The 16,744-nt window shown below is 29.2% G+C and overlaps 2 protein-coding genes across 7 annotated transcripts; one reads left to right on the forward strand and one right to left on the reverse strand.

The window, feature by feature from the left end:
- Window positions 1-2,232: 2,232 nt before the first annotated feature.
- On the forward strand, window positions 2,233-11,454 carry egr (TNF superfamily member 12 eiger). Of its 6 annotated transcripts, none has more exons than XM_011066128.2 (7): window positions 2,233-2,721; window positions 5,359-5,944; window positions 7,119-7,423; window positions 8,000-8,287; window positions 9,079-9,271; window positions 9,375-9,731; window positions 9,989-11,454. In XM_011066128.2, the coding sequence occupies exons 2-7, from the start codon at window positions 5,585-5,587 to the stop codon at window positions 10,175-10,177; spliced, it is 1,692 nt and encodes a 563-aa protein (XP_011064430.2). In that variant the 5' UTR covers window positions 2,233-2,721; window positions 5,359-5,584; the 3' UTR covers window positions 10,178-11,454. The 6 variants fall into 6 exon arrangements, with proteins under 6 accessions (XP_011064430.2, XP_087271187.1, XP_087271189.1 ...); XM_087415061.1 differs by having other exon boundaries at window positions 5,399-5,944; XM_087415063.1 differs by having other exon boundaries at window positions 5,528-5,944.
- Window positions 11,445-16,744, reverse strand: LOC105152112 (armadillo repeat-containing protein 3). The gene is given in 16 exon segments (XM_087415257.1): window positions 11,445-11,483; window positions 11,485-11,631; window positions 11,728-11,760; window positions 11,839-12,157; window positions 12,252-12,366; window positions 12,473-12,591; window positions 13,243-13,407; window positions 13,558-13,796; window positions 13,981-14,139; window positions 14,339-14,457; window positions 14,532-14,694; window positions 14,805-15,008; window positions 15,106-15,273; window positions 15,591-15,909; window positions 16,363-16,622; window positions 16,721-16,744. Coding segments are annotated over 16 exon segments (2,592 nt in total).

A 16,744-nucleotide genomic window follows, 5' to 3' on the forward strand; every position in this document is an offset into this window, starting at 1 on the left:
AAGTATACTTTCCTACCTTTCTTACGTTCTTTTATCTCCTATAAAATAGGACAGCTCATAATTAGAGCGAAAATTTTGAGAGATTTAAATGCAATCCATTTGTTATTGATCAATTAGCAATTTGTTGAAGGATTATTTAACATGGTTGTAACAAAAGACTTTGAAAAGCTTGAAGAAAGGGTCTACATATATAAAAAGCTTGGAAGTAATGACAGTAATATTATAGAATAAGTCGGCAACAAAAAGATTGAAAAGTAAAGGCTGCTCTTTGTATCAAGAATTGAACTAAGATATCCTGATGAAATATTTGATATTGAAGAAAAGCTAGGAGAAGAATTATGGACAAAAATCTTTTGTTGAGATTGATTTGTAAAGAATAAAGAACGAGGGAGCAATAGAGAGAAATTCATAATGATGCAGTTTGACAATCAATAGTTTATAATTTATTGAATTGAAAGCTTTAAAAAGATTTAAGGCTACAAGTGCTGACACACAATGAGCCATTATCAAAAGAGCATAATACAATCTACTAAGTGAAGAAGAGTTGTAGTGTGATACTAAGAAATGTTTACGAAAACCAGAGTGGCATTCGGGAATTTCATTATATACTGAATATGTTATATATACATGTTATTTATGTATTTTATATATATATATATATATTATTTTTGTATGTAGTTATTTTGTTTAGAGAAAGTTTACATTAGATTTCTAAAATGTTGTATAAACTATATTTTACAAACCAAAACAAAGAGTTTATGGAAGAGTATATATACTCGCTACTTCATAGAATTAATAACTGATAGTAAGAAAACTACAGATGATAACGACGATTAGATACAATTACGTTCATTACTACTGCACGCTTATTAGATGACCGCTGGTTAGTCATGGGATTTTCAAGTTGATGTTATTTGAACATGTGTGTGTGTGTGTGTGTGTGTTTGTGTGTGTGCAATTAATTACTATTTTTTAATAATTTGTCTACTGGACAAAATTGCTCAATGTAATCATATATTCAATTATGCAAATATTATTTAATCAAATATTCGTTTAGCTGCGTAAATATCATTATTAGTATTGCCGCAATGATTAATAAGCAATTTTCATAAATAAAAAATTATAGTTGAATAATTGCAATAATCAACAATGACAACGCAAGAGTCAACAATGACAACGTTTAGATCACGATAGCATTAATTCTGAGAAGCATTTATTTTATCGTCTTAATTTATCCCGCGGTAAAACCGTGGCTTTAAGTTTTAAGTGCAGACGCCAGTGTGATGTCATGCCTGAATTATTTAATTTCTCAGCAATGCACACAGAAGACAGACAGCCGTGTATATTCTAGGAAAGCTTCTTTCTTTGTGACATTTTATTAGCTACTATAATACCATTGAATGCCATAATTTATATATTTGACTGGCTATTATAATACCATTGAATACCATAATTTATATAATGCATAAAAAAAAAAGAAAGAAAAAATTCTACACTAACTGATGAACTCTAATTAATTACTTAATGATAATAAATTACTTAATGATGCTAATAAAATTATAAATACCTACGCTTCAAACTATGTTCGGAAATTTTTCTAGCGAAATATAATACAATATTACTTAGAAAGTCTAAACGTGGCTAATATTACTTCAAATATGTATTTTTTGCTTTGATAACCAAGCTTTAATATGGATATATAATATGGATATATAATATGGGTATATAATCTTAAAAATTATGTTAAAAATATTAAAGATACACATAATGTTAAAAATATTATTGCAGCCAAGTCTTTATTACAACTCGTAGTTTTTACCGTATGTTTTTCAAGTTTATTGACTCAAGCAGAATAAGCGTAATTGGAAGCCTGCAGATGTGGTCAATGCAAAGTCCTTAATTGTGATCGTTATTGTGTTTATTTTTTCATCTTGCGATTACTTTGTTTGTCTTATGTATTTGCCTACATCGTTTTTGTCTTTTGTTAATTTGCTTTATTTCAAGCTTTATTTTGCATTATTGTACTTGTAATAATTTAATAGTATTCCATAACACATAGTTTCTTTATAAATATATAGAAATATTTAATAAGCTTAAGATAAAATACATTTATTTTGAATATCATTTATTACACACATTGGTTTTGTGCCGTCATACATGTATATAAAGTTTATCATATATATATAATATATATATATATATATATATAAAGTTCCTATAAGTTTAATGTCGCGGTAAAAAATGTATCTATAGTTAATATCGCATGACAAGAGATGAAGGCGTCGTGGTGATAAACGCGTACGTGCTTCATTCTGTTCTCAGTATGCTTGTGTCGATCGTAGGCGACGGATGTACACTGTTGTGCACGCGTTCTTTTGAACTCGACAAGTGCTCCGGAAATATTAATAATGAACGATAAAGATCGAAACACGCTATCAGGCAAATAAATTTTACTTTGTGAATAAATACTGTGTAAATAAATTATTTTTATTTACTCCTAAAGAGCGAATTAACATATATTAACATATATTAATTTCTGATATTTATAAAAAGTGAAGTTTATATCTAGAATAGAGTATATATGTGAAATGAGAAGTAGTGAAAGACGAAGTGTAATTTAAATTGATAAAGTGATATATTAGTTATAATATAATATAAAAATTTTGATAATTGTGTTCGAAAATTAAAATATGAAGTAAGGATTATCTAAATCAGGATGAAGTATGTTTTTTTTTAAATATAAATTGATCAAATATCGATAACAAATATTTATTTATTTATCAGTATAAGATTCTGAAATTTTAAAATTATGTTAATTTGATTCAGGAAATATAAATTATGGTAATTAATTATGCAAATAAATAAAATATTTAATGTTATTGGAATTACAATAGAGCTAAGTAAAAAGAATACGAATTTCAAATAAAAAATTAACAAAAATATATTCGATATTACTTACGAATACATTATAAAATAAATTTCTGTTGTTCTTATATTACACTTTTAATAAAATTTAATTATGCAATGTGTACATAAATATAAATTTTCAGGTAATAGAAAATAATCTGATTAAATTGGATTCAGATAGAAGTTAGATAGAAGCGAAAATTAGATTAAAAAATTAGATTATAAATTATTCTATTTAATATCAAACATATTATAAAAATATTAATTATGTTTTATTGTCAAAATTTATCGAATTCTTTCAAAGATTAGTATCATCTGAGAGTTCTTTTCGGATTGAATCAAGATTTTCTCTTAATCCTTCTACTTTAATTTTGAAATAAACATGCTCTTTGTATCTTTTGCTACGGGATAAGAGTGCGGAAAAATGATGAGGTTCAGATACAAAAGAGCAAGAGAGAAAAGGCGAGGATAGAGGAGGTCCTCTTGTAGTTCTCTGCCTTTAGGGGGGGGGAAAAAAACTCACCGGACAGGTTTTAAAATGGGACAGGACCAGTGTGGGATATTTAACGTCTCCGTATGTCGTAAATCTTCGAAAATGTACAATTAGGTGAACGCGTCTATTCCGCGAATGCGGAAAGCTTCTCACTGATTTCTTTCGGAGTTCAATATTTTTTTTCTCACAATCATTTAGACAGAATCTTATTATTTTTCGTTATATAATATATATCATATCGTCAGAAGTAGCGGGATTCGAGTATAAAACAAGATCAGTCCTCTATTATCTCCTATCTGAGTTCAATTGGCTGAAATGTGATTAGCAGATGATTGAAGTGTTTGTATCTGTCCGCTTATAAAACTCAAATGAACTTTATATATACGTTGGCAAGAAACTAATATGTGTAATAATGATAACGTATCAATAGCAAGAAAAGATTTTGCACCTTATCAATTGATAATAATAAAATTCTGATCACATCAGAATTTATTTAGCTAAACCAAACAAAAATGTGGGCTCTTCTGCTTAGGACTGTAGATACAAAGCTAATATTTATATGCTGGAAAAATGAATACTTACTTATTAATGAATACTTATCGAACAATTATTTATTAATAATGAATTTCTTTTTATACATATTAGAAATTCAATTTCGATGATCTTGTATTTAACGTATATGTGCAAACAAACAGTAAGTTCGGATCTATAATAGGTGTTTTAAGCTTTAAGCCATAAGAAATTGCAGTCAAATGTGAGGAGAATAATTGATTGTGATTCGTCCATTCCTTATGGCTTAAAACAAAAATCTATTATAGATCCGGGATCTATTATAATCATCGACATATAGAATGGACCACCGATGGCAGTGATGGGGATAGAAAGACGAGTAGAGTGGGAGGCAGATAAATAGACGTTCTTTCTTTGTTTACTAATTAGCCTGATTGGTTGCTATTGATCTAGTAGTACTGCTACAACTAATCAGGCTTAATAAACAGAAAAAGAACGTTCATCCATTTATTTGCCTTTCACTCTACTTGTCTTTCTATTCCATCACTGCCATCGGTGGTCCATTCTATGGCCGGTATTCATAGTTAGTCAAGACCGTCAGTCATTTCAAGACCATCTTAAGTTACTAATGCAGTCTTCTGATTAGTTCATGACATCTCAAAACAGAACTTAAAACGATCTTGAATATAAGAACTGACTATAAATACTGGCCTATATATCGAAGATATCTTTGCTAAGCTAAGGAAATTCAAAAAACATAATTTCACTCTGTAGAAAGTGAGAGATATATATTATTCTTTTTATTTTGGTATAATAAAATGTTCTATTTCTAACTACAAAAGATCTATCGAACAAAACAGTTTTATACCATTAAATTAGTTCATTTAATAAATTCAACAAATTAATATTGTCATAATAACTAACGGTTTGATTAATCATATATCAATAAATCATATGTCAATAAATAGTTTTTTGTCAGTGATAAAACTTTGATTGGTACAAAATATTTCTTTTAGTGTAGGTTATAGTACGATTAGTGATAAAGGTAAATGTTGAGAAGAGCCCAAATTTTAATAAAAAATATAAATCAATATGTTTTCGCGTAAAAATAAAGATTTGACAAGAAAAAAAGTGTCTCTCTGCTCCGCGAACCGAGATATTAACCTTTAAAGTCGACGACTATTCGGATTAGAAAATCTGTCAAAACTTCACTATGCTTTAAAAACATAAATTCTCTGCTAAAGTAGTGAACTTGTATTTTAAAAGCAGTGAACCACATTTGGTTTTCATGGCTCTAAAGCCCTAAGGCATATATAAATTCGCAGTAAATAAATTTAGTGCGGAAAATAGTTGAATACATTTAAACTTAAATGCCTAAACACATGAATGTAAGATACAATCTTTAATTTGGGTAGTTTCAGTAAAAGAGAAAATTCTCTATATTATAGGATGGAAATGTTGATGTATTAGAGAGCAAAAAATTTGCAGCAACGCGTAGCTTTTACGAAAGGATGGTTTCTTGACATATCATAAAATCGATGCAAGGATGAAGTTCTTCGTCTGTCATCAAATCAAATCGTGAAGATACAAATGAACATGTAAATCGTATTTGCGTAGAACTTATACGGATACATACACAATAATTCTCCCACTGAAAATCGTTCAATTTCCGCGATGACGTCCATGCTATCCGGGGAAGAAAACAACGCGATGAGGATGAAGCAAAAGTTAATGAGGAACGCGCCTGCCAAAGAGGAGACGAGGTCATTCCTGAATTTTTCGCGGGAGAACTTGAGCATCTCGCACTCCGACCTCGAACAAGGGTTCAACCGATCATGGCTCATAAGACCTAGCAGAAACACGATCCTGAGCGTGGCTGCCCTTATAGCTGCTATTCTCTGCCTCGGCCTTCAGAGTTGGAAGCTGTTGTCAAATACTCGCGAAATTGAGCAATTGAGAAGAGATGTGGATATCTTGAAGCATCGATTTCTGGAGCAGGATCTTATGGACGAGCTAAAGGCCTTCGAGGAACAGGTAGGTCTCTACAGTAAGTAAACAAATTGGCGAGCCTGATTGCTGAATTTTTCCTTTGTATAGTTATTCAGAAAAAGAAAAGATAAATTGCATTTCTTAAAATTCTATTTGCTTAGTGAAATTTTTTAATAATCAATGCAACTCGTGATATGCACAAGATAAGTGACAGTAAATTCTCCATATTATGTGAATCCTCGTGTATATTTTTTATCGATGAAAATCTATTTAAGTGCACTAATTTAACATAATATCGAGTATTATAGAAATATATCTCTTTCTTAATTATCTATGAAGCTATAACATGAAGGAACTAGAGGAAATCAAACAAGATTGTGATTATTAATTCAAGTAAATGCGTTCATATTTAATTAGCACTGGAATAAGGCTCTGTGTTTATTTAAATTTATGATTCTCATTAGGATGATCTACACAATATTGTCATTGAAATCATGGATAGTATTTTTTCAATATCAAAATGTATTTTTTTAAAAGAAAATTTTTTATACTAAAAGCAATTTCTTCTCCTAAAAACAAACAAGAAATCTTTGTTGTTCGCATTCAAGAAAAATGCCTTTCATGTTTTGGGAAATAAAATTTGCTAAATTTCGACACATCTTTACATAAAACGAACAAATCTGACAGTAAAGTAAAAGTTATCTTAATAACGAACATTTAATTAAAATTATTCTCCTTAACATTTAATCACTTACATATTAAATAGATTATCACTTCTTTTTCAGCATACGCATCACTGCGCATCCAACCGAATTTACTATAAATAACTCAATTCAATTTATCGCGTCAATTATTCGATTAGAAGCTTTAATCAAATATCAAAATATAATTAACCTATTAAAGATACAAAAAAAATTGTTAAAGTTGTTTCAGTAAAAAAAATTTCTATACTGGAATTCCCTATTACATAGAGCATTGTTCATGCTGCTTTTCGAGGCAGCAATTACTTTAATTGTCGTCAAAAAGGAAATCATACCACAATTGCGTTTCCACGTATCAGACGTCCGTCACTAATTGATAATACCAATTTAACTACGTGATCATATAGTTGCGTTGTTCAATGGAAGATTTTTGTTACACATACAGGATATTTACATATATAGAACAAGCCGCATAGTCCTACGAAACATTTTACATACGAATGTATAATGCATTGTAGCTGTATGCTGAAGAGTCTACCGAAGATAATGATCCAGGCGAGGCGGACATTGATAACGCTGATTACGACTCTAATTACGATGATGATGGTTCCGCATCGCATGACTATTCCGGCGACTACCATACTCCGTTGACTTATGGCGCCAGACCATCAGATTTTCTTGACATTACGTCTACGTCGATACCAATACCCACGTCCCCGGATCCCGGTGCCAATGAAGACATGGTTGAATTGCTGGCAGCCTTGCGCAAGGTGGAAGCGAAGCATGGACAGGACTTCGAGAGGGACATACGAGAGAATCATAAGTAAGGCGCTGGCAATGCATTATATATTATTTTTTTAGAAAATAATATTTTGTAACAAGATAAATTGAGCACATTTTTGTTGATTCTTAATCTGAAAATTCGTGATTTGTTAAAAGAAAAAGGTCGGAATGGATTATTAACAGATTATTAACACACTTACTGTCGTAGTGATTATCGCCTTTTTTAGTAACTCTCGATCGATTTTTTAGTAACTCTCTGCCACTTGATATAAAATTTTGAATCACATAAATGGTTAGATAATAATGTAAAATAAAAAGTATACAAACTCAATCCTACGATATCAATGCTGACAAATTAACAATGAAAAAATAGAAAGAGAATAGACTTTGTTCAAAGTGCGCTAATTCTTAAAAAAAAATCTCTCAATATTTACAGATTAAAATATTATGAAATATATTATGAAATATATTATGAAATATATTATGAAATAATTTTTTCAGTAATCATTTTTCTTATTAGCAAAAAAAAATTTATGGCACTACTATGTACTATGTACATAAAACTCAGTGGACAATGTTAACTATCCACTTTGATTGTATTTTTTATTGCATGTAGAACTATCGAACGAGAGCGCCTTAAAGGAGGACACAAAGGGCAATTGAATCACGAGAAAAAGACGAAAGACGTAAATAGCACCAGACACAAACCTGATGTCATTACTAGAGAAGCTACAAATTTAGAATACATCAAAGAAGGTATTAAATCAAAGCGATCGGTAAATGATGATTTTACGAGAGATGAAAATGGCAAACGACATAATACTAGGAGGATTGTATCCAGAACGCGTTCTTATGCAAACGGTGAGAACAACACAAATGACAATTCTGGGACAAATTCAACATTGTAAGTATTTATACAGCGTATAGTTTATAAATTGAAACGAAAATTACATAAAGTAAAGAACATATCAGAAAAATATTTTTGTACATTTATTATACAAAATAGAAAAGAATTCTTTACAATCAAGACATTACTTTGTTCTCATTTTCAATCTTCGTATCACTGTTGAGTATTCTTTCTTCTGAATTCTCTTTAATTGATAAATCGATCTTTAATTGAATCTTAAATCACAATATCTTGAATTTTTGGAATATCGAAACTTTGACTTTTCCACTGCAATTTCGATTTTTGAAAAATATAGCCAGAGAGATAAATCAAAAGCTTGAACTGCAATATGTGTATGCGAGTGTAGTAAAATGTGAGTTATCTCATTCTAGTTGAGCATTTTTATGAGTGAGGAAATTTTAACAAAAATGATACATAGATAAAATTCAAAATTTCTTTAACAAATATCTTTGATTTTGATCTTAATAAGCCTGATTATGTAAATTCTGCAGTCTAAGTTTTGAAACAAAAATCATAAAATGAAGGATACATCAGAAAAATATTTTAAACATTTTTGTTCAAAATAGAATTCTTTAGAATCAATATCATTCTGCTCTCCTTTTCAATCCTTGCATCACCGTTAATAAGTTGAATTCTTAGAAATAAAACGATCGTTAAGATTACATTAAATTAGACCAATTGAACATTGAGGAAGTAGAACGAGATAGAATGTAACACGGGATAAATAAATTTGATATTTTCAATCAAATTTATTTATTCCGTGTTAAATCAACTGTTTTCTGAGACAGACATCCCCCAAAGAAGTATCACGTCAATACGCTGGAGACGATTCCTTCGGCGCGCCATGATCGCTTAAGCGAGAGGATTATTCAACCTGATAGATATGAAAATGAAAACACGGAAACTGTAAGTGACAGAAGGATCAGCTGGCGAAATCGCGATACCTCAAGAAATAAAACTGAAATTCGACAAGCCGTTCAGGTGGGTAATAATTGTTAGGGGATTACACCGCGTAGATAAAGTCAGTGCACTAAATTCTTCATAATAGTCGAGTGAACAACACATAGCGTTGTAATTAAATTAGAAATACGAAGTGGCTGCAAGGGAAAATCGTCGGAGATTGACTCGAAGACATTTGCGTGCACCACGGCAGGTTTACGCTATCCACTATGGGGCGGACAGCACCCTCTTCTCAACGCAGGACGAGCACACCGGTAACGGCAGGGTACGACACTACGACGGCGTTTTCAGGGCATGGAAGCCGAGTGAGTGGGTTGCCGATCTTGGTATGAGCAGGCACTTCACACTTGCTGGCGATGGCAAACTTAGCGTTCATGAACCAGGCTTGTATCTCGTGTACGCGCAGATCCACTATCTGGACAGACACGACGAGAATGGCTTTCGCATATTGGTGAATGGCAGATCTATATTGCAGTGCATGGTAAGGATTGGAAAACACTAAGGAAGGAATTTTAGTAACTAATGATTGTTAGAAAGGCTCTATATAATGAATATATAAATTCAAATATATAAAAATCGTGGACTAAAAGAATCAAAAAAGTGGATTGATTTTCGCTAATTATTATTCAAAATAAATATGATAAACTACGTTTCAACTTTATGGATCCAAATGTATGTTATAGTCATTTCAAATATAAAAATTGTATGAAAGTATAAAATAGCAAATATAATTTTCAGGTGTATAGCCCAGGTATGGATCACAAAAGCCGCTCGTGTTTCTCAGCCCAAGTGGTTGTTCTTCAAGCAGGCGATCACCTAATCTTGAAGGATATTGGAGCAGCGAGATTCACTCTTTTCCATCATGATAAAAGTTTCTTTGGTTTAGTGAAAATTGGTGAATCGATACAACAACAAAGACATCCATAGACATCAGAAATTTTAAACGCTGTAGAATTATAGCTAAAAAGTGATATGCGATTTATAGTCATCGACTTTTCCTATTTTTAAAAGTTAGCTGTAAATTCGCATAATTTGTACCTAATGTAACATGTGTAATACACTTTTAATATGCGAATCATATTATTTCTTAGTAATTTAGTTTTGTAAACTGCATGATCTTTACCGTAGATTTTATATATTTTGTTATATTACACTTGTGCTATACATTATTTCTGTTTACACAGAAAATCTCTATGAATATTTTTATCTCTATGATTATTCTTTTTTTAAAATATTATACATATGTGTAGATCGATACTATTTGTATAAGAAGAAAATAAAAAAATATATTCTTTTATTTTATATGTATATATATATATATATATATATATATATACATACATGTATAATAAAAAGTATAATAATATCAATTTGTAGATTATTAATAATATTTAAATATAAAAATTAAATTTTATTTGTTTTTTGTTTTCAAAATTTCAGAAAAAAATTCGAGGAATTAACGATTTTACAACCAAAAATTCTTTCCTTATAGCCAAATGTTTAAGAAAGTTGAAGGTTTATTTTATGAACCAGGAATCGCTGATTAACAGTAAATAGTTTAATTACTATTCTATTTTTAAAAAATTTGTAAAAAAACTTTTAACACGTTTTTCTCGAAACGTTGTTGTTTTATGCATAATGTTCCTTGTTTCATGGAATGTAAACAAGAATAAATAATGCATTATGCGCATTATGCACTCATAATCTATAAGGTACTACTTACAAAGCAATGTATAACATAGAGAAATCCAAATTAATCCAATCGCTATAACTTTCAAAATTACTATACATTTTTTTCAAAATTATATTGACGACGGAAAGAGAAGACATTTTCTCATAACTTAATCATGATACATACTATTTTGTTCCAATTCACTATAAGAAATAACACGATGACATAAAACAATATAACAATAAAACAATATAACATATTCACCCAATTTGTCGACTGACACAATAATTATATATAAGTAATATAAAATGATATAAAATTATCTATAGTTATATAAAAAATTTACATAGGTATATATAATTATATGTATATAAAACAAGAATTTTGTAAATTACATTCCAATCATTTTCAGAAACTTTTTGTGATTTCTTTCCAAAAAAATGTAAGATTGATGAAAATCAAAATATTATTTTATTAAAAAATTGTTGTCATATTATAAACCTTATAATAATAAATTAGTTTTTAATAGCAATATGTTTCGTTATAAGTTATTTTTTTAATATAGTATTGTATATACTTTTGAACGAGGACTTCCGATTGGGATCAAATCTCCCGGTGTATCCATCAAATCAACGATAAAATTTGGTTTCATAAGCTTGGTTGGGTAAATCGTTGATTGATAATTTCGAGAGAGAGAAATTTTTTCTCTCTCATGTCCGTTCTGATATGTGAAGACATTTGACTTGCCTAATAATTCGGTCATAATTCTTTTTTCATAATCTTCATTATTTTCATCCAAATGAGCATCAAATAATCCTTCTTCATTTGAGTTTTCCATCTGCAAGGTACGCGTATAATTATAAATAACGTAATGTATTAAAAGAATATACTTTAACGCAAGTAATACGTATATTACTTGAGGTATGGCTATTTCAATCCATGAGACACCGTATTCCCCACGTACGAAAGCTGTTGGAAGGCATATTCTATCAGCTATCGCCTTGAAAAGCATAGCTCGCTCGAGATAAGAACCAACACGAAGTTGCCCAAGCGGAATCATGTTCGTTTCTAAACATTTCTTAATTTGCTTCAAATGAACTTCAAGTTGCTGATCGATGTACCTAATTCCCGCTGAATCGACACCAGACATTTGACGCGCCACAAATACAGCTAACATTTTTGCACGCGAGAGAACGTATTGGATATTTCGATCTATATTTCTTTCTGTTGCTGGACTGTGTATTATAAGTTATTTTATATAAGAATTTGTTTGTGTAATCAAATGAGATATGAATTATTTTAAATAAGATTTTTAGAAACTCTACTAACACATCTTTTGATTCCTTTGCTAAGAGCATACGTTTGAAAAGTTCCACATATTCAGAAAAATGTGGATCACATTGCAATCGACCGAAGTTCGATTCGAGCCACGCATTTATGTCTCCTGCAAACAAACACAATTTTTTGAAGTAATACTCTCTCTCTCTCTCTCTCTCTTTCTCTCTTATTAACTCTCTTCATTTTTTATATAAAATCTAAAATTTTATTACTTTCGAAAGTGATCTCGTTCTGTAAAGTGTTCGATGTTGATAATTGCAAATAATTTACCACATAAATGGGCTCTAAGGAACAAAATTTGATTCGGAAAATATCATCCAATATGGGAGATCTAAATAAAATAGTTATGGAAACATTACAAATGGTAATAAAACGATAGTTAATTTATTTGCATAGAAAGAACAATTCTGCTGAAGTATCTAAATATTTAGATACAGATTTAAAAATAATTATATTGAACTATCTAAATAATTATATTGAACGCTTAAACTGATTGATAGAATGTTAAAACTTTTTATAACATTATGCTTGAGTGTTTTATATAACTTGCTAATCAAATATAATTATTAGATATTCGATCTATATTTATATATTAAATTTTTATATATTACAGCAAAATCACTCTGAAAACAATTCTCATTGTCTTATAACATTTCTAAGAATTTTTTGTATTTTTATAAAGATTTCTGAAACAATATACATTAAATCTATTTAGATTTAGGTTAGATTTTCTTTGGAAATTATGGAACAAGAAATCTTAGAAATATTAAAGTATTTAGAATTCATATTTATTTAAGAATTCTAAAAAAAGATATAGATTTTTTTTGTACTTCTAAAGTGTTCTTATAAAAAAACTGAGGAATTTTCTAATAAATTAAAAAACTATACAAAAATTCTAAAAAATTCTGAATTTCTATAAAAATTCTGAAAAAAATTTTTACTAAGACGTTCTTTTTGTATGCTATAACAAAAATTTACATACGGGCATATATTCGTTTTTGAGACATAAAATCCATTCTGAGTAAGATCATGTAAAGGCAAGCGTCCCGTAAGAGCGAATTTAGTCGGTAAATGCGATTTAAGAAGAATCTCAATGCAAGTGTCCCATAAAGGAATCGTTTTTGAAGATAAACGATTATTCAACATGCTATAGAATAAAATTAAATGATCACTATAAGAACTCTATGTAATAATTTCAATTAGCATATTTTGGAGTTTGACATCATCTTTTATGAAAGATCTTAATCTTTCCTCAAAATGTATATAAAATTGCAAAGAAAGCTTATCATAAACTTACTACAAAAGATATTTATTTTCTACGAAGAATTTTGCTACAGTTAAATCTGTAGAAATTGCTTGTATTAACTGTAGCGTAGCGTTTCTTACTGAAACTGAATAAGCATCAGTAATGAAAGTGAATATTCTTTGGAATCCTTTTGCTTTGAGAAAATAATGCCGTCCACTTTCTTCTAAGCATAGTGCAGAAAGTAACTTGCAGCAAGCGATTTTAAATTCATCGACAAATGGATAAGTTGACTAAAAGATTAATATTTCTTAATATTATATTGCAATAAAAATGAAGATGAGAAGAAAACATTTTCTACTAATATTATTGAAAATATGATCTTTAGCTCAGATCTTGAACAATTAGTCAAAATCAGTGTAACAACGTAAAAATATATTAGAAGAGAATACTTTCATATTAATATTTATTTTTTACCTCTAAAAGCAAACAAATTGTGTCAATAGTGTCAAAATTAATCATTGTATCTCTGAAAGTTAGATGTCGTGCCATGGCAAGCAGAACTTCAAGAGCAACAATACAAGTTTCTACAGGAACTTGTTCTATCGAGTGTTTTAACATTTGCCACAGATAATCCTTAAAAAAAGAAGTGATTATTATTTATATATTTATATTTAAGTGTAATTGCGCATGTTATTCAAGTAAGATAAATAAAAAAATCTGTGACGAATTATGCAAAGTATTCTTTCAAGGTATTTTAGATAATTCTTATTAGAAGCTATTCTGAATATTAGTATATTAATAATTGAAAAACATGAACTTATGAAATAGTTACTGGTCCATGAATATTTGAAAAGATATTGCAATTTGTAATATTGCTCATCAATAACTGTTTGATTGCTAAATTTGCGGCGTGTCTTGTAGACCACTGTAAATCTTCTTTTTTCAATAAATCTGAAATAGTATTATGTCTTTAACTTCCTTCTTTGATGTAAAAAAATTTTATCTACGTTTCTTCTTTATATAACCTAAAATAGTTTTAATAGACTCCGTGCTTGCGAGTTCTCTTGCAGCATGATCAAAAAGTGTCATTTTCCCAATTATGTAACAAGTAACTTCAACAATGTCAGATTGTATCGGTTGTCGTAAAGCATCTATTAAACATTCAATAATCTCGTGGGAATATAAAATCTATTAAAAAAGTAACTATAAATCATACAGTTAATTCAATATTTTATTAATTTTAAGAGGAATGTATTGTTTTCTGTGTCTATTTTATACATATTTAATCATAAAATTACTTTTCTTCCCTTGAAGGTATTTGCAACATGTACAAGAATTCTGAGCGCTTCTATAAAAAGTTTCGGATTTTCCATATGCTTTATGTAATATAATATTTGTGGAATACTTCCACTTTCAATAAGTTCATCTACGACAACTGGATTTTCGGCAGCAAAACGTAATATGTTTAGAGCTTTAACGTGCAAATCATTCCACTCGTCATTCTGGCCAACAATTAACATATATAATTATAAAATAATTAAATATATTTAAAATAATTTATTAACAAAAAATATAATTGTTCATATAAAATATATGTACTTTCAAAAAATCTAGTAGCATTTTAACTCCGTTTGTTTCATGAAATAAAGATTGTATATCTTTATCTTTATTCCTGCCGATTAAATCAGCAGTTACGTCTAGCGCAAGATGTTGAATTTCTGGATACGATGATTCAAAGTGTTGATACAGCGCAGAAAAATTAAATTTCTAAAGACAAGAAAAAATTGAATTAAGCGATTTCAAACTTTTTGTTGATACAGTATCTCTAACAAAAATAAAGATCAAATTTAAACGTAAGTCAAATATAAAGAAAAAATAATCGTAAAATAAAATCGTAATTTCATGAAATCTCTGAAAGGCTTAAATTAGAAGTAAAATGCAAAAGAAGTTTCATCTTCAAAAATTTTTCTTTTTTGTTCTAATTTATATATTCTCCAAGAAGTTTTGTTTCCGTTTTCCCTTTACATTTGATACCTAATTATTTACGCTTCAATTTTTATTATCTTCAGAAATATATAACAAACCTTGCTTTTTGAAATTTCATATGCAGCTATAGGATCATGCATTAAATTATGCAAAATCTCGAGATTATGCTTTTTTATATCCGGATCTGGTGATTGAAATCTTTCAAAAAGAATGCTCGCGTTTAAATGATTTGCCAGAAGAGCATTACCGTATGGATCTTCGGATAATTTTGCGAGCACTGCAGAAAGGTATTCCTGCATGAAAATATCTTCCTCTCTCATTAATAGCTTTGTAAAATGGCCAATACAGTTGGATTCAATCAAATCATTTATTACGTCTGGCACTACCGCCATTTCTGTCAATAGTTTCCCAGCAAATCTGTATTACAACAAGTATATGCATGAATAATTACGTTAAATGTATTGAGAAAGTTAGCTGATGTATTTAAAGGATTCTGTTGCTATTTCATCCTGTTTATTATTTTTCTTATATATGACAAGCAAAAGACTTTAAAAAAAAAACAGCGTGAGAAAGTAGAAAATTTTTTTAAGAAAAATATGTATATAATATGTATAATAAATTTTTCAAAGTCATATAACATATAATTTACAAATTTTTCAAGTTTTTTAAGTTATAGATAGTGCTTTACCCTGTAAATTTCCGAAAAAACTTATAAAATTTAAAGGAGTTTAAGGTATTTTTTCAGAAATTTTTATAAATAATGTATAAAAAATTCTTAATTTTATGACAATTTTTTTATCATAGTATTACAAATATTATAATAGTATTTAGCACTATATTATAAAGATAAAGTTTTATTTCTACACAAACCTTCGAACAAATATATCTTCGTGCTCGATAATAGGAAGAACATTATTTACAATGCCGAGATCAAAAAGTATCTTTGCATTGTCTTTCGATTTATTAGCATACTTCGACAAAGACTGTATAGCTGTCAATAAAGCAAACTTATTTTCAGATTGTAATAACAATATCGCTGTTTCCGCATCTTTAGCATCAGAAATGGATGAATGGAATGAGTTGATGTATTTGGAGGATTCCGTTGCTCTTTCATCCTGTTTATTATTTTTCTTACATGACAAGCAAAAGATTTTTTAAACAAACTCTTATATCGCTGCAGATCTTTGTACAATAATTAAGAAGATTACAATTGTATAATTGTAATTACCTTTGAATCAGATGTTTGCTGCAT

Source organism: Acromyrmex echinatior, chromosome 17 (assembly GCF_024713525.1).
Source record: "Acromyrmex echinatior isolate Ae372 chromosome 17, ASM2471352v2, whole genome shotgun sequence".
NCBI lineage: Eukaryota > Metazoa > Arthropoda > Insecta > Hymenoptera > Formicidae > Acromyrmex > Acromyrmex echinatior.

Bases quoted from the DNA above. Each gene is read 5' to 3' on its own strand.
- egr (XM_011066128.2), top strand. From the start codon at position 5,585: ATGACGTCCATGCTATCCGGGGAAGAAAACAACGCGATGAGGATGAAG. The intron at 5,945-7,118 runs GTAGGTCTCTAC...AATGCATTGTAG, and splicing joins TAAAGGCCTTCGAGGAACAG to CTGTATGCTGAAGAGTCTAC. The intron at 9,732-9,988 runs GTAAGGATTGGA...TATAATTTTCAG, and splicing joins GATCTATATTGCAGTGCATG to GTGTATAGCCCAGGTATGGA.